We start from the raw sequence: 26,169 nt of genomic DNA, 5'->3' as shown, positions 1-26,169 counted from the left end.
CGTAACTTTGTCCATGCTTCAATAACTTTTCCCTGCATTTTTCGCATAAAGATCGATTCAGGTTAGGTTAACATTTATATAGGTTGTCAAATTGATTTTTGTCAATGATATCAAATTTACATGATACCATTTATTCTATTATTGCAAATTACTGCAAATTATCGTAACATGCATAATCGATGTACACAGGAAAAATTGCTTAATATATCCATGAAGCTGTAAAACTCAAATCACTATAACGATAGCGCACACATTTTAATTAAATTCGATGTGTAATTCATTTAATCTTTACATTTACATGGTACATGTAACAGTAATGTGTATAAGATTTGTGTAGTCTTTTTAATTTTATCAGCATATAAACGTATGGAACGAATAAGAAATGAAAATGAAAATAGTAACGTATTAAGTGTTCATATATAATGCATTAACTCGAATAGTTTTCGATTTCGATTGCCTAATCGAAATTTTTTTATTGCAAATATTAAAAGGCGTTTATGCATTTCGAATTTTTATTTAAAAATTTAGGAACACGTGGTGTTCTTACTTGTTTGTGCACCGTTTAAAGTCGTTGCTTTCTCAATATACGTATATAAATATAGTCAGACAGAGAAGGTTGTATAAATAAAACACAGACCCTCGGCAACCCCGGCTTATCTTTTCTCTTCAGTCGGAACAGTTTAAGAATAGAATAAGGTTCTACGGGTAGACTGACTCGTTGTTAATTATAGAACACACTTATTTGTACGTACATAAAAAAGGTACAAAAATTGTCATATAAAAACTTGACTACGGAACGGTGGGCATGTAATTTCCTTCTATTAGAAAATAAAAGTGTTTACTAACGTCTCCATACGTACATATATCGAAAAAACGTTCCTCCTCTTGCACTGTTTTATCGCAGATCCAGTAACAAAAATAAGTGCCGGTAAACTCACTCGATGGCGCCACTTGATTTAGCAATTCGGGAAGACTTTATCAAATATCAGATTTCTCCCAGTTTTCCCTTTCCGATTCGATCCGCATTGTAAATTTCAATAAAATCAATATTAATACTAAAGATTATCAAGATAAAAGGTAGAGGAATAGATTGGCAATGAAGTATTAACGACAGGTAAAATTCTACGTTTCTTCGTTAAATATGATTTATACTAGACTATCTCGAAAAGAATTTATTCCAAATCTAGTTGTTAATTACAGGTTAATATCATTCATATTATGTTACGCTTACCTTACGCGTGATGCGGCATTATATTTATTACGACAGTTGTACCGTACTTCTTGCGTTCATCACCTTTTCTAGGATGCGTTAACGCTTTGTCGTATGTTGTTGAAATAGCAACAATCTTGTCCGTAATCGATCGTATAAATAGACACCCGAATCGCGCAATAGAAAACATACGATTTATTCGATGCGTATACCCATATACAAAGACAAATTGCTAATGATTTTGCGATTAAAACGAAATTTCTACCCTCTCGATGACCACATCTACACTTACATTTAAACGTGAATACTTATACGTGTTATTGCCTAAATGCTATAACCTTAATATCAAAGAGATAAATTCATTTGCTCACGAATCGTCGTAGTCTTCCGATATCTGTTACGATCGATTAAAACATAATAATTATATTCTCGTAGCTGATTCTGATCGAAACGCATCCAGTGGCTAGGTGGATCCTCTTTCACCATTCGTAACGCGTTTATTTCTCGTCGGTGGTTTTGTCAAGTACGTTCCCTTGTGATTCTCGGCTTTCTCTGTTCGTCCTTCGATGGATCTCGCTCGATCCTGGTGGCCGAAGAGCGGCGACGAAGGGACGCGGCGCGGAGCTGTTCGACGCCGTGCTCGTAGCCGTTCTGACGGAAGGGTGGAGGGGACGCATAGGCAGGGAGGAAGGGTAGCGGGGCGTCGCGACGCCAGGCGTCGCTGGTGTCGAACCGGCAGCATATCGTTGAGACGAACGTGTCGTGTGCCGTCGCTATCGCCACCGTGGTCGTTGTCGTCATCGTCGCCGTTTTTCATCGAGCGGATTTTCGAAAACCCTAGAGAAAGTCGAAGCTCGGTGGTTTCCCGTCGCCGGTCGGGGGGTGAATATTTTTGGTAAAATTGTTTTTAACGTTTGCGTGCAGTTTCCCCCCGATCGAATCAACGCCCGAGCAACTCCCGGTCGTAGAACGGTCACGGAACGATCTAGTCGAGAAGCAAGTGCGCGAGTACAAGGGGCCACGGCTACGCGTTACGGCGAACTGGAACGAGTGGGGTTTGACGAGAGTTTGTGTACGGCCATGCTCGCAACGGAAAAGCCAATGTTTCGCGAGTGCGAGCAGGAGGAAAGCTGAAGAAGGGAAGGCGAGCTAGGCAGAGAACGCGAGCAGACCGAGGGAGGGCGAAAGAGAGAGAGTGAGAGAGAGAGAGAGAGAGAGAGAGAGAGAGAGAGAGAAACCCGGAAGAGAAGAGCGTCTGGATCCTGGAGTATCGTTTACGATACGACACCGAGCCATCAGAATTGCGTTGATCCATTTGCACGAAAGATCGCCGAGAAGATTGGCCAGGGTACGAGCTGGACGATAACCGTAGTATGAGAGAAGAGCGGCACGCAGCGAGAAGGTAAGGTACTCGATTGATTTGTCGTCGACGTAGACGACGCCTTTTTTCCACCTAGTTCTCCGATCCGTTGTCGGATGTATTCGTGACGATCAAAGGAGAGGAGGGTCGAGTCGAAGAATCGGTTCGACCGATCGCGTTTCTCGCGCCTGTTCCTCGAGCTGTTCGCTCGGTTATAGTTGGCGAGTTTCTTTCGAGAAGACCGGACGATCCATCCGATCGGTGTGCGCCGTAAACGCGATCGACGAGGGTTAGGGAAAGCTTTCTCAGAACGGTAGAGAGGGGAGGGGTTGGAAGAGGCGGTGGAGGCGGAGGAAAAGAAGGTGGTGGAGGTGGTGGTGGTTTGCAGACGAGGCGAAGGAGGAGCGAGAGAAAGAGAGACGAACGAGCGAACGCGTAACTAGGTGCATCATGAATAATACGCGCAGCTCGCGAACAGGTACACGCTGGTACGATTCTGCGTTCGTGGAAGCGTGAGGGTGTAGAGAAACGTATACACCGATGTATCGCGTATATACGCGTATATTCGCGTACATATAAATATAATCGAACGCACCCAGATATCTATTTATAAGTTTAAACACAGGGCGAGAAGAAGGAGTGGTGGAAATCCGTAGCGGTGGTAGCGATGCTCGTTCGCTGGTAGATACGTGTGCGTGTCAAGCGGCTGCTGGTAGTGGTGTTCTTCGCTAGTGATGCCACGGTGATGCTGCTACTCGTGTGCTGATGATCCTAGCGATCCTAGTGGTAGCGACAGTGTACCAGGCAACGTAATACGGAAGAGGTGGAAACCGATTTAAAAGCCCGCTTTTCGTTTTCCCGCTTCGGTGCAAACGACTATTACGACCGACTGTACCGACCAGGGGACCAAAAAGGCGGCTGGCTTCCGATTGGATGGAAGGTTAGCGCGCGTATTAAGCGGCATTTTCGTCGTGGTCGGTCCTTTGTCGCGTAGCGCGAACAGAGGCGAATAAAGCTTCTGAAGGAGAAGAAGAAGAAGTCGTCGAGGAAGGAGGACAAGAGTGCAGAGTATAGGAAGCGAAGAGAGTGGAAGAATTCGAGTGGAAGAAGTGCTGGCGTTGAGGGATCGTGGTCGCCGCGAGTGCGTCAACGCGGATATGACGAGCGGATACGCCCGGCTCACGTGATACGCGACACAATCGCTTCACCGATATTTCCTCTGTTTCAAAAAATGTGGTAAGTCGTCGAATTTCTAACGATCGACCGCGAGATTCTCCCTCTCGAACGAGCAACATCTCCGTTGCTCGTCGTTCAGTCTCCGCCCGACTACGTTTCCATTCTTCATCCCCGTTACCGTGCATCACTCTTTTCTTTTCAATAAAATATACGCGCGTACGTGGCTCGAATCTTCTTTAAAGTTAACCAGGTAACTTTAGAGAACGAATCGGTCCGGATTCCGTAAACACGTGCTCTTGCAAGAGTCGTGTGGTTTCGATATCGTCGTTGTGTTTTCTTCGTGTCGACGAAGCAGCTTACTCTTTATCACGATAGACTATATAGTAGGGTTTATATACGGATCCGATCGAAGTTTCTCGGTTTGGACGGTGGACGTGGACGATGCGTTTGATTCGTAAACAAACAAGAAACACGCGGTTCTAGCGGATAGTTGGTGTGCGGAAGCCTAACCTTTAACAGAACCGACGAGCTTCGGATACCATTCTCTTAATCTCTTCGTTACGCGATTCCTTTTCTCGCGTTTTTACACGTTTGATCGCTCCAATTTTCGAGAACGATGTTAACGAGTTGTTAGCGCGGGTAGTCCGGCTAATGGAAAATCGATAAAAAAATTTGTGAACGCTTCGTGGAATGTCTGTTATTAATTAGAAAAGCCTCCGTGTTGCAACTGTCGTAAAAGCTCGATCGTTAATTCGAGTTAAAAAGGATAATACCTAAATGCCACTAAAAGGCCAACGTGTTTTTTCTTTAGTACCGGCACCCCGAGTATCACCGTCAGCCATCTCTTCCGTACGACCTTTCTGCGAAGTTGTTTTCATAGAAAATACCAAAACGAGCTTTCGTATCGACGCATCGTTCGTTTCATCGACCATGTTCCGCGGACGAGTAAGAATAAATCTTTCTCCCTAAGTATCGAGCCACGTAAATCGTCCAACTTCTTTGGCTACGAGTTTCCTCGATCTATTAACGCAAGGGTTAAAATCGCGCAAGTCCTTGCACGATGGAAAAATAAGCCTGTTAACAGGCTGAAGAAATCTTTACCGATGCGAAATATTCCGTAAAACGTAGAAAGACTGTTGCGCGTAGCTTCTTCTTCGTAATCCACCATGAACTTTTGTAGCCTCGTTTCGTTCGAACAACCTGCAAACACGTGTCGTAAAAATGCCAGCTATCTTCTTTATTACTCGACCCACGGCACACCCTCTTCCACACTGACATTTACAATAATTGATTCTCAAGCGTGTAACTTCGACCCACGTCGTTAATTCGTTCCAAGTTCACCAGAAATTAAACGTTTCCATTTCGATGGAATTTCGTTTCCGAACGATGAAAATCCAGCTGGCGCGCGTCGCTCCTCATCGATTTTCCTTGTTCTCGGATTCCCGTGACTCTGCGTTTGGAAGAAAAGTTGCTGGTCACATACGTATTTCGAGGTTGGACAGAAACGATCGGGTCGTTGGGCCGCGAGTCCGTCGGAGAAGACGCCAAGTTTCTCGGGCAAGTTGTTGTTAAGGTCGGTCCGATTTGCCGCGGTTCATACTCGCGGACTAATCTCAAGGAAATTCGGGTCGATGCATAATGAGGTTCCACCTTGGATTCCCGGTCGGCATTCCAAGGCATTCCGCCAGGAACGTTGCCTTCCTTACTGAAGCGTAGATTACTCAGACGGACGTCATTGCGTTAAGAAATGAATTCCTCCTCCTCTCTCTCTCTCTCTCTATCTATCTGTTCGTCATTCGCGGTCGTTTCGAAGTAACGTGGACCAACGTTTCTTCCTTTTTCCGACGTTCAAATCCAGCGAAATTGTCCGGTACGTGGATATTTACGAATTTTTACAGAGGAAATTTAATCCTCGCGAGATTAACGACACGATAAGCTTGCATGTAACTTTTAGAAAAATCACTGGGTCGTTGCAATTGGATCACGGACGTTTATTCGTATTTTTATGATTTTATGACTTTCAACGCACGTTTCAGAGATAATACGTAATAATCAAGACGATCGTATTCGAAAGAGCCAAGGTTCGTCGACTTTCACGAACGATATCTTTTGTCAACTCGCTCGCTAACAATCAGCCGTGTCTTCACCGTTCATCCATCGGAACTTATTGTCGTAATAGCTTCGATAAAATAGTCGTTTCGAGCTGCTCTTACCAAACGATGTTATCGCGGATGTCGTGACGCATGGTAACGAGTCGGCCAACTTGCGTGACAATATTATCCTGTGGGAAACGTTAGCGCATGTTTATCTTTCCCTGGGGTTGATAGTTCGCAATATTAGAGGCTACTGAATGACGTAAGTACTTACATCATCAGGGACGCGAAGTCACGTACTAGGAAGAAGGTTCCCTTCGCGGACGATAAACTGATTATCCTGAAAATGTCGTTCGAACGAAACGAACGCGTACGTACCAGCAGAATGATCGTAATTTATCTTATAAGTCGCGTGAAACGCAAGGTTTTGGTCATAAAGCGAACGCAATGAGAGTAAATTGCTAAAATGCCAAACCATCTACGGACGTACCGCTGGAGTTGCGTTCTGTTCTCAATCACGCGACTGTCTCTATCTTAAGTGATAATCGTTGTTGCGATCCGACGCAACATTAAAATAACAGCGAGCGTGTTAAAGCGTAGATCCACTTTGCTTTGCTCGATGCAAACTTCCGTACTCTTAGAAGGAACGGCTGACAAGCTGAAATCGAGGAAGGTTCACCACGGATGGGATGAAATGGGATGCGAAGATGCAGTTTTACGTATTTACGCGCGTAATAGCCGGCGTATCTCTCCATCCATGAATTTCTAATTGCGCCACTTTCAATTCTGACGCGAACAGTTCGATCGATCGGTCAGACGTCAGAGATATTCGTCTTGCTGATAAGACCGCGGTTCAGATTTCGAAAATGTTCGCTGTAAATACGAGGTGTCCTCGTTTCCCCGCAAAAATTCTTCCTCTCTTCTCTAAGAGTAACGTCTCTTATCGTCAACCTTCGACGAAAATAAAATTTGCTCGTTCGAACGATTCGACGTGGGTTCGGATCACAGCAGCGAATTCCTGTGCCCGGAACTTGAAGCGTTTGCCCAGGTACCGGCTCTTGGTTCGAGCCGATTCGAGTGGACCGTTTGCCATTTCGTCGACAAACTCCGCGCTTTGATGTTGCTGCTGCCACGACCCTCGCACGAATGCGATCCTTTTATCACCAAAGACGGCGTACGTCGAACAAACTGGAAAATTCTTCAACGGCGCTTTCCTATCTCGCGCGAGACACGAGGAACGTCTAGTAATTGCACACGACACCGTGAAACAAGGCGCTTTCGTACGAGACAGAGCGTGGAGCGTGTGCCTCGAAGTAGCGCCATTAGAACATAATTCACAGAGACGCGGCAGCTCGTCGGCTGGCTATTGTATATCGCTGAAACGTCAATCGTGTCAACTTCGACACACGGAGAATCGCGCTATGACGCGCGTAGCATTCGTCGCTTTTCTGTTTGCGTTAGTGGGTTAGATACGAACCGGTGACAAGTTGTTCCACAGCGAAGGTCTTCCACGGCCGGCGAAGCTCAACGCACCATAAATAAATCTGGATCTTGTTTTGCGAGGCGAACAGGAATAGCGAACGGAATAGAGATAAATAATGCTGGTTGAACGTACACACACGGCACAAGAAATAGAAGATGGTCGGGTGGATGGGCAAAGCGGAGGAAAACGGGAAACCTTGAAAAGATACTCCGATCCATTATTAGGAGAGTGGCGCCAGCGAACAGGAGGGAAGAACGTCGTCCTACGGTTTTACGAGGACGGTGCAGTTCGGCGAAGGAGCGTCTGATCCCGGCGACGAAAAACAAAAGCTCGGTTCGGGCGTGTTCGCTCGATATTCAGGCTAATGATATTCGGTATCGTCGGAACTAGAGTCACGCAAGCTAAACAGGCCGAGGTATAGAGAGACCGACTTTGATTTTCTTCGAAAGGCCGTCAGTCACCGTCGCCGCCACCCTTACTTTGTCATTTCCCTAATGAAAGTTGCGCCACGCCGTTAAGAAACTTTATTAACGCGCCGCAGATACCGGAACGCGTCTTCGTTTCCATTTCATCCGCAGCTTACTCTCGCGTTTCTCTCTTTCGACATTCTCTGTCACTTTCGATCAACCGTATTTTTTTCCATATTTATTCAAGCGATATTCCCTTCGAGAATGATCACCTATCTTCCAACGTCAAGTTTACGATAACGCGGAGGTATCAAGACAAAAGTAGCACGATTTTTACTATAAAGTAACGTGTCTAGATTAATCGTCGTTTGTTGCACTTTGGAGTCGTATATCGTTGGTCTAATACATTTGTATACGTAGCACCGTCGTATAAATTAATCAAAGTCGAGTTACATCGCTTCAAGGCGGAAGATTTTCCTTCGCATGTACGTTGTATGTATATGCAAAGTTACAGACAATGGTCAAGTTTCTTTACATAAAAGAGACGGGGAATAAATTCGATCCTGAGATTCGTAAAACTTTGATGCACGATAAAAACGAAATGAACAAGAAGGAGGCGAACGTAGAAGAACGAACGTAGTAGAATTTGGTCGGATCGCATTATGCAAGAGTAACAGCAATGAGAAATAAGATAAAAAATTGTCCATCTTTTGTGATTTTCTTTTGTAAACGTAAATCCGTTGATACAGTCTGCTAAGCGGCGATAAGAAGATTCGGGGTAATACCGTGGCATACAACGATACGACGTTCTTTGCCGGTGCAGGATTAGCGCGATGACGTTCGAATTGCAATTGCATCGGGTTTCCGTTTCGCTACGCTTCCGCCGACGGATTGCCTCAGCAGCAAGGAAATATCGTTTCCTTTTCTGTCTGGATAGTTTGTTACCGTTGAAACGTTCCAAGTTTCGCTTTAACGATATCGATCTGTTCTAATCCAATCCCGATCCATAGACGGCCACGATTCTCACATTCTCGTCATTTTTTATTCAACTCGATGATGAGTAATTATCAGATTGCGGATTTTTGTTCCTTTATGGACAATTTTAACCCTTTGCACTCCTATGTCGAGTGTGACTCGACATCAGTTTATATCCCAGAAGCTTCTTTGTCGATTCTCATCTATTTTTGTGAAACGTGCGAAAGAAAAGCAGCATTGGATCCAGGAAATTGTTTCAAGATATATCATACACTTAAAAATTACAAAATACAACAATAGTGTGAATAAAACTGGTTGCTGAGAATTGTGGATCTTAATCGCCGAAATAAAAGTAAAAGAATACTAAGATTACACTTAGAGTCGCACCTGTTTTGTGAGACGTGCGAAAGAAAAGCAGAATTGGATCCTGGAAATTGTTTCAAGATATATCATACACTTGAACGTTACAAAATACAACAATAGTGTGAATAAAACTGGTTGCTGAGAATTGTGGATCTTAATCGCCGAAATAAAAGTAAAAGAATACTAAGATTACACTTAGAGTCCCACCTTTTTTGTGAAACGTGCGAAAGAAAAGCAGAATTGGATCCAGGAAATTGTTTCAAGATATATCATACACTTAAAAATTACAAAATACAACAATAGTGTGAATAAAACTGGTTGCTGAGAATTGTGGATCTTAATCGCCGAAATAAAAGTAAAGGAACACTAAGATTACACTTAGAGTCGCACCTGTTTTGTGAGACGTGCGAAAGAAAAGCAGAATTGGATCCTGGAAATTGTTTCAAGGAATATCATACACTTGAACGTTACAAAATACAACAATAGTGTGAATAAAACTGGTTGCTGAGAATTGTGGATCTTAATCGCCGAAATAAAAGTAAAAGAATACTAAGATTACACTTAGAGTCGCACCTTTTTTGTGAAACGTGCGAAAGAAAAGTAGGATTGGATCCAGGAAATTGTTTCAAGATATATCATACACTTGAACGTTACAAAATACAACAATAGTGTGAATAAAACTGGTTGCTGAGAATTGTGTATCTTAATCGCCGAAATAAAAGTAAAGGAACACTAAGATTACACTTAGAGTCGCACCTGTTTTGTGAGACGTGCGAAAGAAAAGCAGAATTGGATTCTGGAAATTGTTTCAAGGTATATCATACACTTGAACGTTACAAAATACAACAATAGTGTGAATAAAACTGGTTGCTGAGAATTGTGGATCTTAATCGCCGAAATAAAAGTAAAGGAACACTAAGGTTACACTTAGAATTCATATTAAAATAGTTTTAGATTTATTGAATAAACGATTTCCAGGATCTTCGTCGATATACATTTGCACGCGTCTCAGCACTCTCTTTGTCTCACCATCTTCCATACCACACTGTCAACGAAACAGTTACATTTATCTGTTTTTCGAGACGCCGCGCACACACATACTTCCACACACTCATATTCACATACGTGTGTCACTACTACACGGCCAATCTAGTCTAGCACACAAAATTATACATATCTCAATACTGGTATTTAAGTGAATTCGTTTCTTCCTTTATTTTTTCAAATTGTTTTATTTTTTAGTCAAAGTAAATTTCAAATAGAACACTTAAAATCTGCTGGGAACGAAATTGAAATAAAACTCGGAGTGCAAAGCGTTGAGACGCGAAAGAAGCATACGAAGCGCGTAACGAGACAATTTTTCCACTTGTGTCTATAAAGATACGAATTTTGAAAAATATGCACGCTCTGGTAGTTTGAATAAACCGGTAAATATCAGTTCAGAGTCTATCAAAATCGAAGCAGTTTCTGAAGTGCGCTGTAAATTCATGGTCGACTAATATTCGTAGTAACGAACGTTTGCGCTTTTGAATATGAAATTTACATTGTTCCTTCTCTTCCGATAAACGCGATTTCATCATTCGAAACATACTTCGAAACTCTTCGACCGGTAAAATTTGACAGTTTCGACGTACGATTCGCTTTTGATGGTCGAAGAAAACACGGACATCTATCTCCGCGAAAATAAACGGCAGGGTGAATAAAAGAAGAGAACGAGACAGCGATCGTATATCGAGTTCCGGCATGAAAGAGCCGAGAGTTAAAAGGAATAAATTATAGTTGCAATAATACGAATAATACGTACTTCTTAAACTCGGCCGATTAGAAATTCCAAGCGTCCTTCAAGTTGCGTCGCTTGAAATTCTTTCCTCTTGGCTTTTACATTTTAATACGTTCGACGCGAGCCGAGTCAACACGGTACACTTTCGTATCTTCGATATCCATCGGCTTATTTTCATCAATTTTGAAACGTACGAGCCAAGTACGAGCGGAGCAATTTGCTAGTTTCGAAACTAGTAGACGAAATTTCTCTCGCGATAAGATTTAACATTGAAATATCGTTCGTCTTAATAGCTGTATCTTCCACCTCCGTGAAATCTCGCCGGTTTTCCTGTTATTTCGAAATGATCTGCATCTTCGAATCTAACAGGTTGCTCTCGTTTTCAATTACGTCGTATTGAAATTTTCCTAGCCGATCACGGACCGGCGTTAAAATCAGAAAATCAAAACAAATATCCTTGAATACAAATATCGTGTTTGCCTGCTGTGATTTATGATTTTAACCACGAACTTGGGCGCACGAATATCGAGCGTTCCGCCTGAGCCGCAAGGACATCATCCACTTGATGCGGAGGAACGGAAGATAGATGGCGAGTCATCGATGTATTACAAGTGTCTCTTGCAGGGTAGAAACGTCAATTCTGCAGATTCGCTGTTTGGATATCATCCGGAATGTTCTCGGCTGTTCGTCATCCGAAGTGTCAACTATTTTTAAAGCCCTGTGTTTCTTTTTTCTTTTTCAACGCGGCGGCGAGACCTCGCGAAAGGACAAAAGTTCGCTATAGACCGAGGGAACGTAAAATTCGAGTTAACGCTATTTCGAACGAAAGACAAGAAAAGTTCGACGATCTCGATGGCTGCCCGGACATGTGTCTAGGAGTAAAAATATCTCGAGTACGATTTTGAGAAGAAGCTCGGATCGCAGGATGAGCGGGATACGCTAGCCAAATGCTCGATCTTGAGTACTTGCGACGTTATTCTCATTTCACTCGTGTAACTGGTAAGGTGCGATCTATCAGAATCGAGCAATTTTTAGTTTTGTGACAGTTAGGTTGTTTACGGCCGCCACACGAAACGCACGTCGATAACGTTAGAAATATGGAGAAAAATTTGCATGGAAATGGCAATAGTATTTTGATGACGTTATTACGCGCTGAGCGAATAAATTTCCATGCAGTTTGTTTCAGAGTCGCGTCCGTTGTATCTCATTAGCAAATTGGTCGATTTAATAGAAATCAAACGAACCGTGTTCGTGTACCTTACGATTGATATTCCGCCAATTAAAGAGCTTCTGGGAAAACGCGTCCATAAGACAAAATTGCGACGAACCTTTTAATTTTAGTTGTCTGACATTGCGTACTCCGATCGATAATTACGATAGCGAAATAAACGACAATTTCGTAATATGTAATTTAGCTATTTGATCAAACGAATACACCTGGCATCTATACATCGTGCACGTAAATTTGGGCAGTTCGCTCGTGTCACAAATTTAGGTCCACTCTGTTTACCTGCCATTGACCATAGGTCCTTTTTCAAGTAGATCCTCAATTAGCATATTTCTCTTTCTATTTCTCTCTCTCTATTCGGAGTACTTGGCGTCCTAACCGAGTTCATTGATGACGACATGAAATGTGATTCGATCGTTCTCCTTTTTAGATTGGTTGCATTGGTATATCGTGTATTATATCTCGAATAGTTCGCAGAAGACGAGGACGAAGAAACAAAAGGGACGAGTGACACAGAATGGCAGTTACATATTTCACGAACAATCGGCCTTCTTTCACGAAAGTAGAGGGACGACTTTGTGATGCTGAAATATTGATATCAGGCCGGAAAACTCGGCTCCGGTTAACGGACAATAGAATCACGTAGGACGCATTGCACCGGAATCGATGCTCCTCCGTGTTTTTCCTTTCTCATCCGTGTCTCCTTTCTGTTCCTCCTCCATAAATACCCTTTCCAACTTTTACCTCGTTTTTTCCTCGCGCGTCATTCCTCCCTTCTTCTTCTCAAAGAGGACCAATTTTTTCTACGATGCACGATGTTCTTATTTTTTTTTTCCTCTAGCCCTTGCTGCTAAAATCCGTTTCGACGAGTTACGTAAACATTCTGTCCAAAATTGCGATCGTTCGTAGCACGAAACACGTCGATGAAATGGCACACGTGGCACTTTGGAAAACATAAAGCGAGCCAACGTCATGACACACGACCGTATCGGCCCGTTCTTTTTCAAAATCGCTCTTTCGTTCAAGGAAAATCGACATCTATCGAGCCAGAAATATATTCATCAGGAGACTGTAATTAGTTGAATCGATCGACAAACGTTTTGCGTTTAGAATTCTTGTATCGTGCGTGTTCCCATTCTTTAAAGAAGCCTTGTGCATTAAATACTCTGCACGATTCTCTCGTACCATTGTGTCTTTTAGAATACGAAGACCACAGGGTTGAAACACGACAAGCGCAGTTTTCTTGATTCTCTGATTTTGTATTTATTTAATAGTCAGATTGCCCTTTGATATAACGCGGTTAGAAACGGCGAACAAAGTTTCGTGAGAAAGTGAATAGCATTCCTAGTGTCTAGTATCGGCGAGCATAAATAACGCAGATATTTAAGTATTTCCATTTAAATGACGCATCCTGTATAAGTATGTGATAACATATAGAACTGTTGCAGTTAAACAGCAGCTGTTTTTCCACTTTCTCGGAACTAGAATAGAATCAGAGAGTTCTTAGAATCGACATTCATCAACATTAACTTGTGCAAATTACATTCGTAGAATTCTCGATCCGGTCTATGTACAATAATACCAAGCCGGAACCTGTTAACACATTGTTGAGCGGCAATTTTACCAAGAATTTATCTCATATCACTGGCTATTATTTCGTAATTGCACGCGCAAGTAAAACGATATGAATAAATTTTAATAAATTCTATTTCTTATTTAAACTTTTAATATTTCTTTTCCCTACGATAAACAGCGTAACAATCATCTATGTGTAATGGTACGTGTAATGGTACACAACAACTTTCGCAAATATATCTAATTTTTCGCTGCGTTTTCCTTTTGAACAGTATACTCTACACGCTCTAGTCAGATTTGTTTTCCTGCCAGTGACTATTTTTTCTAAGACGTGGCCTCTTAGCTGTCCGAGAAGTCTGAAAGGTGCATCGTCATAAGGAGCTGTTTTAGAAATTCGAGAAGTGTCAGGTGCAATGCTGCGTTTTTTGGAATCCACAGTTATCCATTCCCTAGCTACTTGCAGTAGAAATTTGTCGTATCTCGTTTTATTTTCTGGCAGATAGGTACAGTACGTTTTATACGCATCGAACAAGGTGTAGTTTATCAGAAAAAATGCTAATTTTTTGGACCACTTTAAAGTTAAACGACGCTGATGCAAAAGGAAAGCGGATCACGAATTTTCTCGTAGCCGGTCGGCAACGTTTGGCCATGAAAACACGAGTTAACTCGTAACCGGTTAACAACGTGTCAATACCAATGAATAAGCAAATAAACAAATAGAACATTAGCGACACGGGCTTGGCAGCGTGTCTTTTCTTAAGAGCGATGCTTTCTACCTTCTTTCGTGATTATCGATTTCTATATCGTTAACCTATAAAATTGTAATTAATGGAAGCCAAATGAGCTCGGCCGCGCGAATCCTTGTTAGTACCAGTTGGCAATTAGTTTCTCCATTAATGTAAACATCAATCAAGCTAGGTGCTTAACCGATACGATCGATTCTCCATTACTAGATTATTGGCACCGGTCTTGATCGTAAAGTATCACCTCGGACGAGGCTGATTAAATATCCAAGTACCTCGACGTCGCACCTACTTTCACGCTTATTTCCATTAGGTAGCCCATATAGCAAGGTTCGCGCGAAAAAGAAAAGCTTGATAACGCCTATTATTACGGTGATATCGATTTCTTCCCTGTTTATCGCGCGTAGGTTGACTCTATGGCGTCACGTTGGGGTGTCGCGATGTTTTTAACAAATAATTTATAATTATAAATATATATAATTCACGGAGCGAAGCGACGAAACTCTGGCGAGCTTTTACTTTCGTTAATTTGGAAAATAACTATCGCTTAATAAATTGTATCCTTAGACGATCCCATGTCCCAGCGTCGACGCTTCGACGGCAGTAGATTTCGGTGGAAATCAACCGCCGGTACTTCTCGTACAAACTTACGACGCGCCTTTTCAGAAAATTCTACCGAATCCATCATCGTACTATCTCGATTCGTTTTGCATTCGTTTGTTTCCCGTGATCATCGTGCCATACAGTGACAGTGACATCGCGATTATAATCTACGTTCAGCGAGCATTCGCTTTCACTCGTTCGGATTGTTGCACTCGCAAATCGTCGCTCTTCCCGGTATATCTGTAAATATACGTCATATATCATATATATAATAAATGTTTCGCTTCTATACAACACTGTCAAATGCAACGATCATTTGTCTCGCGTGTAAGTGCCGATTAAATTAAAAAAAAAAAAAAAAGAAGCTGATGTTACGTAAACGGCTGTCTACAGGTAGCAGATCGAAATCACGTTTAGCAGACCGCCAAAGCGTTATATAGGATATCTTTTAATCAAGGGAGAGCAATGTAATTCACGACGCTGTCTTTTATACGTACAATATATTTCTGATTGTATCTGTGGCAAAACGATCTGGCCGTATCAGCGACGAGTCGAAGCAAGGAAGTAAAAGCGCCATTCGAGAGGGACATTCACCGAGAGAAAAGGGCTGGAATCTGTCGAACGAAAAGGGATTGCTAGGAGGCCGGAGCGAAGCTCATGCCAGGAGGTAAACGGGTAAGCGGCCCAGCTTGCCCGATGCTTCCGTGGCAGCAAAGTGGCGAACTAAATTTAACTCGTTAGCACCAGTCGGCCACTATCTTACGAACGAGCGTGTCTTTATATCCGTTCGACACGAGGAAACTTTGTTAGCGCCGACCGATATTCGATCGAAAGGCTACAAAGAAGAGGAAAGACATAAGATTCTTCCGTTGCTGTATTTTCGGATGCATCCCACGGAACTTATCTCTTCTCGTTGCGAAACGTTTAACGCCGAGCAAACGATCGACGAGAATTTTACACTTTAACGTTCCACGTTGAACATCAAACGACGTTTTCGCGGTTTCGATCGGTGTTTTTAATAGCGCGTTGCATCTTGTACCGACACGACGTTTCGTGGATACCACGGATTCGCAATTGCCAATGCATCGTTAAAAGTAGGATGGAAAGCTGGAAAACTGTAAACGTGTCATTGGAAAGCGCAAAGAAACGAAGGTCTGGCTGGAAAGAGCGAACGTTCACGAGACGTCGTTACAAAGTGCAACGCGTTATTAGAAACTCGATGGAAACCCGGGAAACCATAGGTATATGTGATCAATTAATAGAAACGTTCGTTTCGTCAGGCGCACCGATCATTCGCCTCTTTAATTTCTCGACAATTACCGCCTCTGAATAGATGCTAATATCTTTTCTCGTAAACTCGTTATCCGATAAATTTCATTAAGCTGTCCCTTCCTAACGAACGAACAATTCGTTGACATCAACTTTTTTGATGGTCGAACGAGTTATACTCGCTGCTTTCATTAATTATCCGATAACCTACATACAGCGCGAAACTCGATCGTACGAATATTCGATATACGTACATCGTGCTCCTGTTCGATCGTGGAACCTGCATAATGGAATACGCGAATGGAAAACCGAAAATTGCGCGTTGTAGTTACAGAGAAACTGTCGAGTCATCCCGATGAAAGGAGGAAAATTCGATTTCTGGAAGGAACGTTCTTCCTCTCGTAAATAGTTTCGCGATCTCGCGTCTTCCAAACGAAGATTTATTTTAACGCGAATCGCCACCATAGATACGGATCTTACATTCTAATTTTCTAGCTTACAACTTTGTGAAAATCTTACGTCGCGTAGAACGATCGAACGATCGGCAATTGGTAAAATTTATTTCCAGAGTTTCGTCTTTCTTGACAGCGGATTTGTCTTCGTTACGAGAGACAGCTTATTAGTAATCTTAGTAAATCTATTATTATTAAATAAAATATTAATATTAAATAATATTAAAATTGTTGACAATTATTCAAAATTACCGTAACGTCTCGACGAGACCGATCGATAACGAGACTCGAAATTTACGATCGATTAAACGCACCTAAGGTATACGCTACACATGCTCGTGGCGGCACTACGAACGACTATAAACGTACGTACGTAGCGTTAGTTTAAAGGGAGCAGTGGATCAGTCGGGGCAAACGATTTCAGACAAGTTCACGCGACGAGATTGAAACAAGCACGCGCACGAGAAACTCGCTCGTAGGTAGAGCTTTCTAGTATTTAGGCTCACTAAATATAGCGCGCGCGAGTCCATTATAAATCCCAGACTCCCGGACTTGTCGAAACTCAACCGCTTCTCGTCCCATGGCTTTTATCGCCGAACCGTTCCATTTTTTATCCGATCAATGCCATCGGAAACACGAATTTGCGCGTTCGCAAGCTCCGATTGTCTCCATCCGATGCCATCTGCGTAGACCGTTTCGAGAGAAGATTCGTCAAGTCGACGAAATCGAGTACCGTTGACCGATAAACTTACTCGAACGCGAATTAGGAAACTTTTCATTTTCATACTTTTCGTCTTCTCGCATTACCAACGTCGTCGTCGTACGTTTTGCAGAGACGAAAAAGATATTTATATAACGCAATACGAATAGGCGTCCTAAATGCATAGTCGATGCGTCAGACCAAAGACGATCTCGCTAGATTAATTGACAGCGAATACTTGACTCTTCGAACGTTATTTGTGATCTACGCGAGTACACGCTCGTGTTAAATATCTCGTAACTCGCGTGTCCATTTTTGGATTCGTTTGAAACTTTATCAACGTAATTACGACGATCGCTTGGAATGTTCTGTACAATGTACACGATATATCGTATCGTTCGAGGCTTGTACAGTGAATTTCGAAATATTTTTCCAGAATATTTTCTGCTTACAATCCGTCGTGGAATTAATTACGTCGCTCGATCGAGAGCTTATTTTCGAGCGGCGAGAAATCTCCTCTCCATTGTTACGATTTAACCCATTTTAGCGGAGCTGTTTTTCAGAGAATCGCCCGTGTAACGTGGAAATGCTAACGCAAAACGGCAATTCTCGTTCCACCGGAGAAGAAAGACCGATGTCAGGCTTGAACCCGAACACAAAGAAGAGAACAACGAATGGCTTTTACGCTCGATCCCTTTTCCGTCATCCCATAACTCGTTGGCGAGAGCCTGGCAACATCAAATCGCCCCATCCACGAACACAGCCTCGAACGTTAACGAGGCGCGAGACAAGCAGCGAAACTACTTCGTCTTACGCTCGTAAATATTTATCGCGTCCGCTGCGAACTCTCGAGGAACAATCTATACACCTATCGCCACTTTTTCCCATTTTCGCGAATATCTCGATCAATCCACTGGCAAACGGACGATACCTACGAGACGATCATCGATGTGATCATCGCGTATAGCGTTCGCTGCTTTCGAACGTGAACGCCGTGCAGATTTGCCAACAGTTCTGTTCGAGAAACAAAGTGAAAAGGTGTTTCTCGAGGAACAATCTATACACCTATCGTCACTTTTTCCCATTTTCGCGAATATCTCGATCAATCCACTGGCAAACGGACGATACCTACGAGACGATCATCGATGTGATCATCGCGTATAGCGTTCGCTGCTTTCGAACGCGAACGCCGTGCAGATTTACCAACAGTTCTGTTCGAGAAACAAAGTGGAAAGGTGTTTCTCGAGGAATAGCGCGATGGTAGTAACAGCGAAGCTACGCGCTTTTCCCCAAACGCAAAAAACGATAAAGCTACGTAACATACGCAGTCTGTTGCAGGGCGTGGATTTTGCAACTCTATACAGGGTGGTTGGTAACTGGTGGTACAAGCGGAAAGGGGGTGATTCTACGCGAAAAAAGAAGTCGAAAATATAGAATAAAAATTTTTCGTTTGAGGCTTTGTTTTCGAGAAAATCGACTTTGAATTTTCGCTCGGTACGCGTCCACTTTATCGCGTCTCGTTGTAACGGATCTCACTGTAGATCGTTGTCTCGATGGAAAAATTAAAAAAAAATTTTTATTCTATATTTTCGACTTCTTTTTTCTCGTAGAACCACCCCCTTTCCGCTTGTACCATCGGTTACCAACCACCCTGTATATCTAGTCGTTGTACGTATTGACGACAAGGTGTTTCTTAACGTTATTAAAACCCTTTTGCCACCAGCCGGTCGATATATCGACTCTGGGTGTATGCGCGAAAACTACCACCGGTCGATCCATCGATCTCGTTGGTCTACGTGCAGAGTGTTTAGAGATTTTGGAGCCAGCGGTAACAGGGTTGATTAAACCTAATCCAAAGCTATACCAGTTCGCTGTGTTAATCGCGCTGCTGAGAATTTAATCAGGACGCGGATGTGTCGTAATACGCGTAGCAAATAAATCACGCGATACGCGTACACTCGATATACGCGCGTCTTTCGAAACGATCGGTCTCCGCGCCTCGAAACTGCTACGCGTTTCCGAAGGTTCTGCTCGTTAGGATCAGTCGCGTGTTGCAACAAGTCGGATATTCGATGCGACGTGAAACAAAGTTGGAGTAAAACAATTGGATATGCACGTGCATATGTATAGTGTATACGTATAGTAAAAAGCGGCGATACGAGAGAAGAAAGGACACTAACGGTTTACGTTTAACGTTTAGGTCACGGAGGGAGGTTCGAAAGAGCTCAGTGCCGTAGCATGCCGGCGAGCTGCAGCGGGTGGTGGGGCGTCTCTGAGAGAGCGCGTCGATCGGCGTCGTCAGGCGTCTACTTGGGCGTCTGCGTGGTCAGGCAGGGGCCGGAGAAGCGTGCATACGCGAGTATAACAGGAAGAGGAGGCGGAGGCGGAGGCGTAGGAGGAGGAGGAGGAGGAGGCGGCGGAAGAGGAGGCGGAGGAAGCAAGAGGAAGCGAAGGAGAAGGATCAGAAGAAGAAGAAGAAGAGAAAGCACGGCGGTGATCGAGGCGAGGAGGAGGGACCGATGAGCGCGGGGGGGGATGGGGGCTCGGGGTTGGGCCCCCCTGAGCTGCCGGGGGCCCAGCCGACTGCCGCGACCCCCCCCATCCTCGGGCAGCACCGGAACTCCCAAACTGCCCAGGACGGACAGCCAGCTACCGCGCAGTCTCAAACGGGCCAGACACACGGGACCAGCACCGGTGCCGCCAAATCTGCCACCAAAAGGCCGGCTCGAAGGGGTGGCAAAGCGGTACCCGACAGACCACTCAGGGCTCTCTTTTGTTTACCCCTGAAAAATCCCGTGCGCAAAATGTGCATCGACGTTATCGAATGGAAGTATCCTTTTTACAAAACTTTTACTTTTTTCCTATCGTTACAGGAGCACGACCTGGCTTCATCCTGCCACGTTCTTCTGGTTATTTTTGGTTCAATCAGGTTTTTCCGATATTAGGATGTATCTTGGTCTCGGGAAAAATACGAGAGAGATCTCGTCGATGCGTATAGTTTCTCGTTTCGATTCCGCGTTAAGAATCTTGTGGCGCGAGCATGGAAATCTTCGGCCGGTCTGTAACGTCTTTGAGATACTCTTCTGACCGTGTTTTACGACAGCGTTACGTCGAAACTTGTCTTTTATATCCTTGCGCCTTTTCTACGTATGTATTTTTCGCTTCTTTTCATTTTTTTTTTTTTTTTATTTCTTCTCTTTCCGTCCGAATAATTCTGTCCGAATAAATAAACGATAAAATAGTAAAAACGCGAGGGAGAAATTGGAGCATAAAAATCGATTTACGAAACGAATTGTGTAATCAAAATTGTATCTGTTAAATGTCTTCGCAACGAAAATGAAGTAACAAGGGTAATTTTGTATAGGTTTCCCTCGCATATATAGATCGGCCTTGATATACGCGTTGTCAAGGTTAACGTTCGGAGCAATTCCTTCGGCAAGTTGCGAGAATTTAGTTTTCCAGATACTCGCAAAAGTATCTCACCGCTTGTCAGAGTGACGCGACAGTTGGTCGTAGCACGCACCGCTGTAACTGCACACAGCCTTATCTTTCAAAGTTTCGTCTCTGCTTATTCGTTTCCACTCGTTTTCCTCCCGTAACGTCTAACCTGTCGCGGGAAACGTACCGTGTTTGTTCGAGAGCGAAATAGGCCAATGGAGGCGGGTGGAAACGTATGCCGGGGAACTTGCCGGGGAACGTCAACCCTTGTTGACAAACCCATTCTAGAGTATATTGTTCAGAGCCTACCTACCCCCGCTTTTCCATTGTTACGTAAAACGTATACATACGCCGTGTTGTCTGTACGCTCGATACAACGTGCAGTGAAAAGAAGTTTGCCTCTATCAATTCAGGGCAATGTTCGTTTTCTCGCTCTCGTCGATGCGACTGATTAGACGAAGGAAACGAACGAGGGAAAGTTTTACGCGAGAAACGCTACAATATTCTTCGTAACGATAGTGTAACCGTGGGAACGCGACGAGAAATTTTACAGCTTTTCGTACTTCGTTTCCGGTTAGAAGCTATCAAGATGTTGGAGAGAAAAAAAAGTATCGGCGCTGCAGCTACCCGGTGAAGACCGGAAAATAGTAAAACGAGAGTTGCGGCATAGCGAGCCAGCATGGCGAACCATCGACCGCGTTACCGAGATTCTTTTCATTTTCCTTAGCCGGATCCCTCGACGCAACTTTTCAGACCTTTCGAGTGGCTTATTCTCATGACGATATTCGCGAATTGCATCGCCCTGGCAGTCTACACACCGTACCCATTTGGCGATTCTAATTTGACCAACCAGTATTTGGTAAGTACCTACTTTTGTTCTTAGCGCTTTTTACTCTGCTTAGAGAATCCTTTTTCCTCTCCCTCTTCCCCTTTTTGTGGCCCCTTAATACGATCAACACACTCGCAAGGCCTCGCACGGCTATTTTTGTGCTTCTTTGGTAGAAATTTTGCGCCACGTGCTAAGCGCTTTAACGATCCAGAAGTCGAACGCCTCGGATAAACAACTCGCAGGACCTCTTCCCTGTCTCTTATTCTCGTACATTTTACGGAGAACGAATTGATCGATGCCAGATTCCCGGATCGAAGTTCAACAGAAATATCGTTCGAACGACGAATTCCGACCAAGGAATTTCGATTAAGCTAATAATAGAGAAGATAATAGGAATAACAAGCTCCGTTCGTCGAACCACGCGATCCGGCTGGGTTATCGATAAATAAACGCTACGTCCAAGAGATAGGGTTGATGGCATGGAACTTATTCGAGGTGAAACTTCGATAATTGCTCAATCTTGCTAACATCGGCACCCATCGTTCCTCGCTATTATTGGAAAATATGATTCATATATAGGCCAGTGTATACGGGTCGAACGGAAAGACGACGGTTTTGTGAGTCACTCGGAGGCCGAACCGATAAATTTCGCTGTTTAACGAATAGCCGATTTGAATTCTAGAATTTCAGAATCGCGAATAGTTTCGTGGTTATTGGCAGGGCTCTGTTTTTTAAATGGAACGTTGTGCGTGCTATTTAAGACGAGCGCGATAATGGAAGACGAGAAAAAGAAAATAAGGAGCGGTCACGGTAAATATTTACCGATGAAAGAAAAGCGATCGAGGATAGTTGGAAAGAGCTACGTACGAGGGTCGAGGTGAATTTGAGCTTCCATAGAATCGAAACTAGCGAGCCCGTGTTCCGGAAAATGGATAAAAGGTTTTCCTAGATAATACGCTAAGACCTAACCTTCGAGACGAAGTATAAAACCTTCTATCAAAGGTTGGCCTTTTTCCACGGGTTTACCGCTGCCGGTAGGGTAAACGCTTGTGCGCCGCGTCAGACCGGAAACTTTGGCAAAAAGCATTTGGCTACGTAAAGAGCGTACATTGACGCGCGAGTTCCGTTTCAAGGCTGCACTCGGAGCACGAAAATAAGAAAAAACTGCTCGCGATTCGATCGATTTTTACGTTGAACAAATTTCTACGTTCTTTCGATTTTAATTCGTCGTTCTTTATAGCATTTTCAATTACAAATTTTCCTTTGCTTCTACCTCGATAAAATACCGTTAAACGTAACGAGTTTTAGCCAACGAGAAACTTTAGGCGATAAACGAATATTTTGCGTGGGAATCTTAAAAATTCTTCGATTTATTTTACGAATTACGAGAAACGCGAAACACGCGCTCAAGAAACGACGGATGATACATCGTTGGCGAAAGAATACGATAAAAGCGTTTTCTTCCAAAGATACGTATCGTTATCGATATTTAAATTCTAATAATTTCAATTTCGATGGAAATCGAGTAATCGGAGTTTGAAGAACGCCGTTTCGATGCACGGAACATGATAATCGCGTGCCGTAAATTTTCTTTTCGATCTGACCTTTGCCGGGGTTCATGGCGAACGTGGAACGCGACGCTCGTCGTCGTAGCTCGTCACCGACCATTTTCCTTCCTGTTGGGACGTTTACGTCACGGAATCCTCTCCGTGCCGATGTGTGCCAAGAAGAGCGTAGCGCAAGTTGGTGTAGACAGTTTCGATCGACAATGTACACGCGGTATAAGCGTTTACATTTTAGTTACATTCTGGCAAACGTGGAACAAACTTGATCGGTTATCGATCGACGTGTCGAAACGATCAAAGGTTTTCCACGCTTTGCTAAATGAATTTTCAGTGTCACGCGTGATTTCTTGTCACGAGAACCTGTTAGCCAAAATAGCGACGTGTTTACAGATTAAAGCGGGTAGCTGGTCTGAACGAGTTTTCGAAAGTTGAGAAATTGCTTCCAACATTGCACCTTGCCTATACGTATTAATCGAATGCAAAAGTATTGGCGGTTTTAGATAACAGCGATAGACTGTGTTCCAGCCAGAAACCTTTCATTCTTGTACGTAGGCAGGATGAGTCAACGAGAGGTACGTGCTGTCTAAAGTAACTCGTCGTCTATTTCGATTTCATCGAAAAACGTCTTAAACGAATCGCGTTGCTTTTCGAGAGAACCTCGATGTCTTGGAAAATACGTTGGATAGCGCATACTTCTCATCGACTTATCCTGTGTGTCGCTATTAAACGCGACAAGAAACAACGTATGACGCGTTTGACTTTCGAACGCGTGAACTTTACCTTCGAATGGACGAGCGCTGCCTTTGCGATTTGTTCTCGATCGACGCGCGTACGATTTCGCTCGAGGAAGCTTGGACGCTCCGTCGACGACTCATGTCGCACTTTCTTTCACTATGTTTCAGGAAAAAATAGAGTATATATTTCTTGTGATTTTTACGCTCGAGTGCGTTATGAAGATCATCGCTTACGGCTTCGTGGCTCATCCCGGCGCTTATCTTCGAAACGGCTGGAACATATTAGACTTCTCGATAGTAGTGATAGGGTGAGTACAATTGCGTTTCATTTTGCGCCTACAGCTGCACACAGTGATATACGGTCGTAAAAACCTACCGATCGTTACCGCTGTTTCCAGTTATTAATTTGTCACCATACTCGTCGATGAAATTCGAGCGCTGTTAACGCTAGAACCACCGATAGTTAACGCGAAGCTATTTCTACCAAAACCAATGAAAATGACTGGTCTTTAAAAAATACGTAATAATAGAATATTTTTATATTTATTGATTTATTAATTTCTTACAGAAGCATTTCCATGTTATGTAGTACATTTTTGGTATTATTAATTCATCTGCGACCATCATCCCTAAACGAGGGTTGGTACATTTATAAAATTGTAGAACCAGTTATTTTAACTGGTGTGGTATTTCTAGTGTTAGCATTTAGCGATCTAGCGATCTATCCGGAATTTTCCTGATAACTGATATCATCATATCGAATGATACGCGGTAAAAATTTGAAAAACGCGTGGCAAGTTGTAGAAAACGAGGAAACTGGTTAATTGGGGTTCGATGAACAGGTTGCAGGATCCTTTTACACTTTGACAAGTAGCAGTCATTTTCACTGGTATTGATATAAGTAGCCTCGATACGAAATTATTTTCAGTTTGAATACATGAAAAACGAAATAAAATTCATCATATTATTCTTTTAGTTATCGTTGCGAAAGTCGTTACATCATTGCGGAAAAATAATACATAACACGAAGTAGGAATTTTAAAATAAAATTGCAAAACCGGTCAATTCGATTGGTAGTTCTAGTGTTGAGCGTACGGTAGTGTACATTTCCATTTTAATTATCATCTTTCACCGCGTAACAAACATTCGCGTCAGTACCTGTAATACGTTGAACACGAAACACGCGGTTTCGTCTGTTGCGCGACTTTCCCATCCCATCGATTCATCGAAAATCGTTGGCTGTCGACTACGATCTCAAGAAAAACAGATTTACGCAGAGTCGATTGCTATCTTGCGCGAGTTTATCTGTCCGAAGGGAGAACACGCGTAGCTCGTAAATCGACGATTATGGAAATCGCTAGAGCCAATAACGGAAATTTTACTGCGCGCAGATTTCCCGATCAACCTGCCAATCCCATGACTACACTTTCATCGCGCTGTTCCGTCCTATTCCATTTCTCGAGAATGTCCTACCCCTGCATCCTCCATCGTCGTACAAAAGCGTGTCGCGAGTTCGCGTCGTCTCTTGGGCACGATGACATTGAATCGGCACGCGACTTCCTTTGTTCTCTGTCGCGCATTCCACTTTGATTCAATAAGTTCTGCTTACTTGGCGAAACGAGAGAGATTCCTTCTCTGCTTCACCGAGTAAGCTCCGCTTTGCGAATTAAGATAGTTTTAATTTCGACTGGAGTCGTCGTCTCTACCAAGCATCGTTCTACCTCGCATCGTCTATCGTCGACCAACCGTCCGCGAAATCTTGCAGCGACGAGCACCCACGATGGAATAATCGAGGGGAAACGAGACGAAATTCAAAGCAGAGAAATGGAAGTTTCTCGTTGAGGGAATTCGGCGAAACGTACGGAATACTCGTCCAGAGACGGTGAATATTTCGTTCGGATAAAAATAGACGATTTAAAACTATAGCAATCTAAATAATTCTCTCGCTTTCGACGATAGACGATAGAAAGATGCGCTTCGTGCTCGCTCGATTTCGTGGCCGTAAACCGACGTTGGTAGGTTTCTTCGCAGCTGAATGTGCACAGACGTCACGGCCGATTCCATTTTTCTTTCTGTCACGCAGTTTTGTGTCGCAAATACAAGAAAATAATTTCGTCTGAAATTTGATTTGAAATTACTCGGTGGCCCGTTTCTGTCTCTGACGGACCACGTTTCGATATATAGCA

General features: G+C 43.4%; 1 protein-coding gene across 15 annotated transcripts in view; it reads left to right on the top strand.

Moving 5' to 3' along the window:
- Positions 1–1,933: 1,933 nt before the first annotated feature.
- The window catches only part of Ca-alpha1D (Ca[2+]-channel protein alpha[[1]] subunit D), a 62,486-nt gene continuing 38,250 nt past the window's right edge, over positions 1,934–26,169 (top strand). For 7 of the 15 annotated variants that reach the window (XR_011173430.1, XM_069115576.1, XM_069115585.1 and 4 more), the window contains exons 1-4: positions 1,934–2,612; positions 19,618–20,247; positions 21,609–21,714; positions 24,152–24,291. Coding sequence is in view for 14 of the 15 variants with exons in the window: in XM_069115576.1 (XP_068971677.1) it covers positions 19,937–20,247; positions 21,609–21,714; positions 24,152–24,291 (557 nt within the window). In the remaining variant the exon portion in view is untranslated. Of the gene's footprint in view, positions 2,613–3,226; positions 3,807–19,617; positions 20,248–21,608; positions 21,715–24,151; positions 24,292–26,169 lie in introns of those variants that run through there. The other 8 variants (XM_069115578.1, XM_069115577.1, XM_069115580.1 and 5 more) reach the window with 2 other exon arrangements.

The sequence above is a fragment of the Bombus flavifrons genome, chromosome 6, assembly GCF_040668555.2.
Source record: "Bombus flavifrons isolate JBK064 chromosome 6, iyBomFlav1_principal, whole genome shotgun sequence".
NCBI classification, from domain to species: domain Eukaryota; kingdom Metazoa; phylum Arthropoda; class Insecta; order Hymenoptera; family Apidae; genus Bombus; species Bombus flavifrons.
The sequence above is the reverse complement of the archived record's forward strand: the minus strand, read 5'-3'. Positions and strand labels throughout refer to the sequence as shown.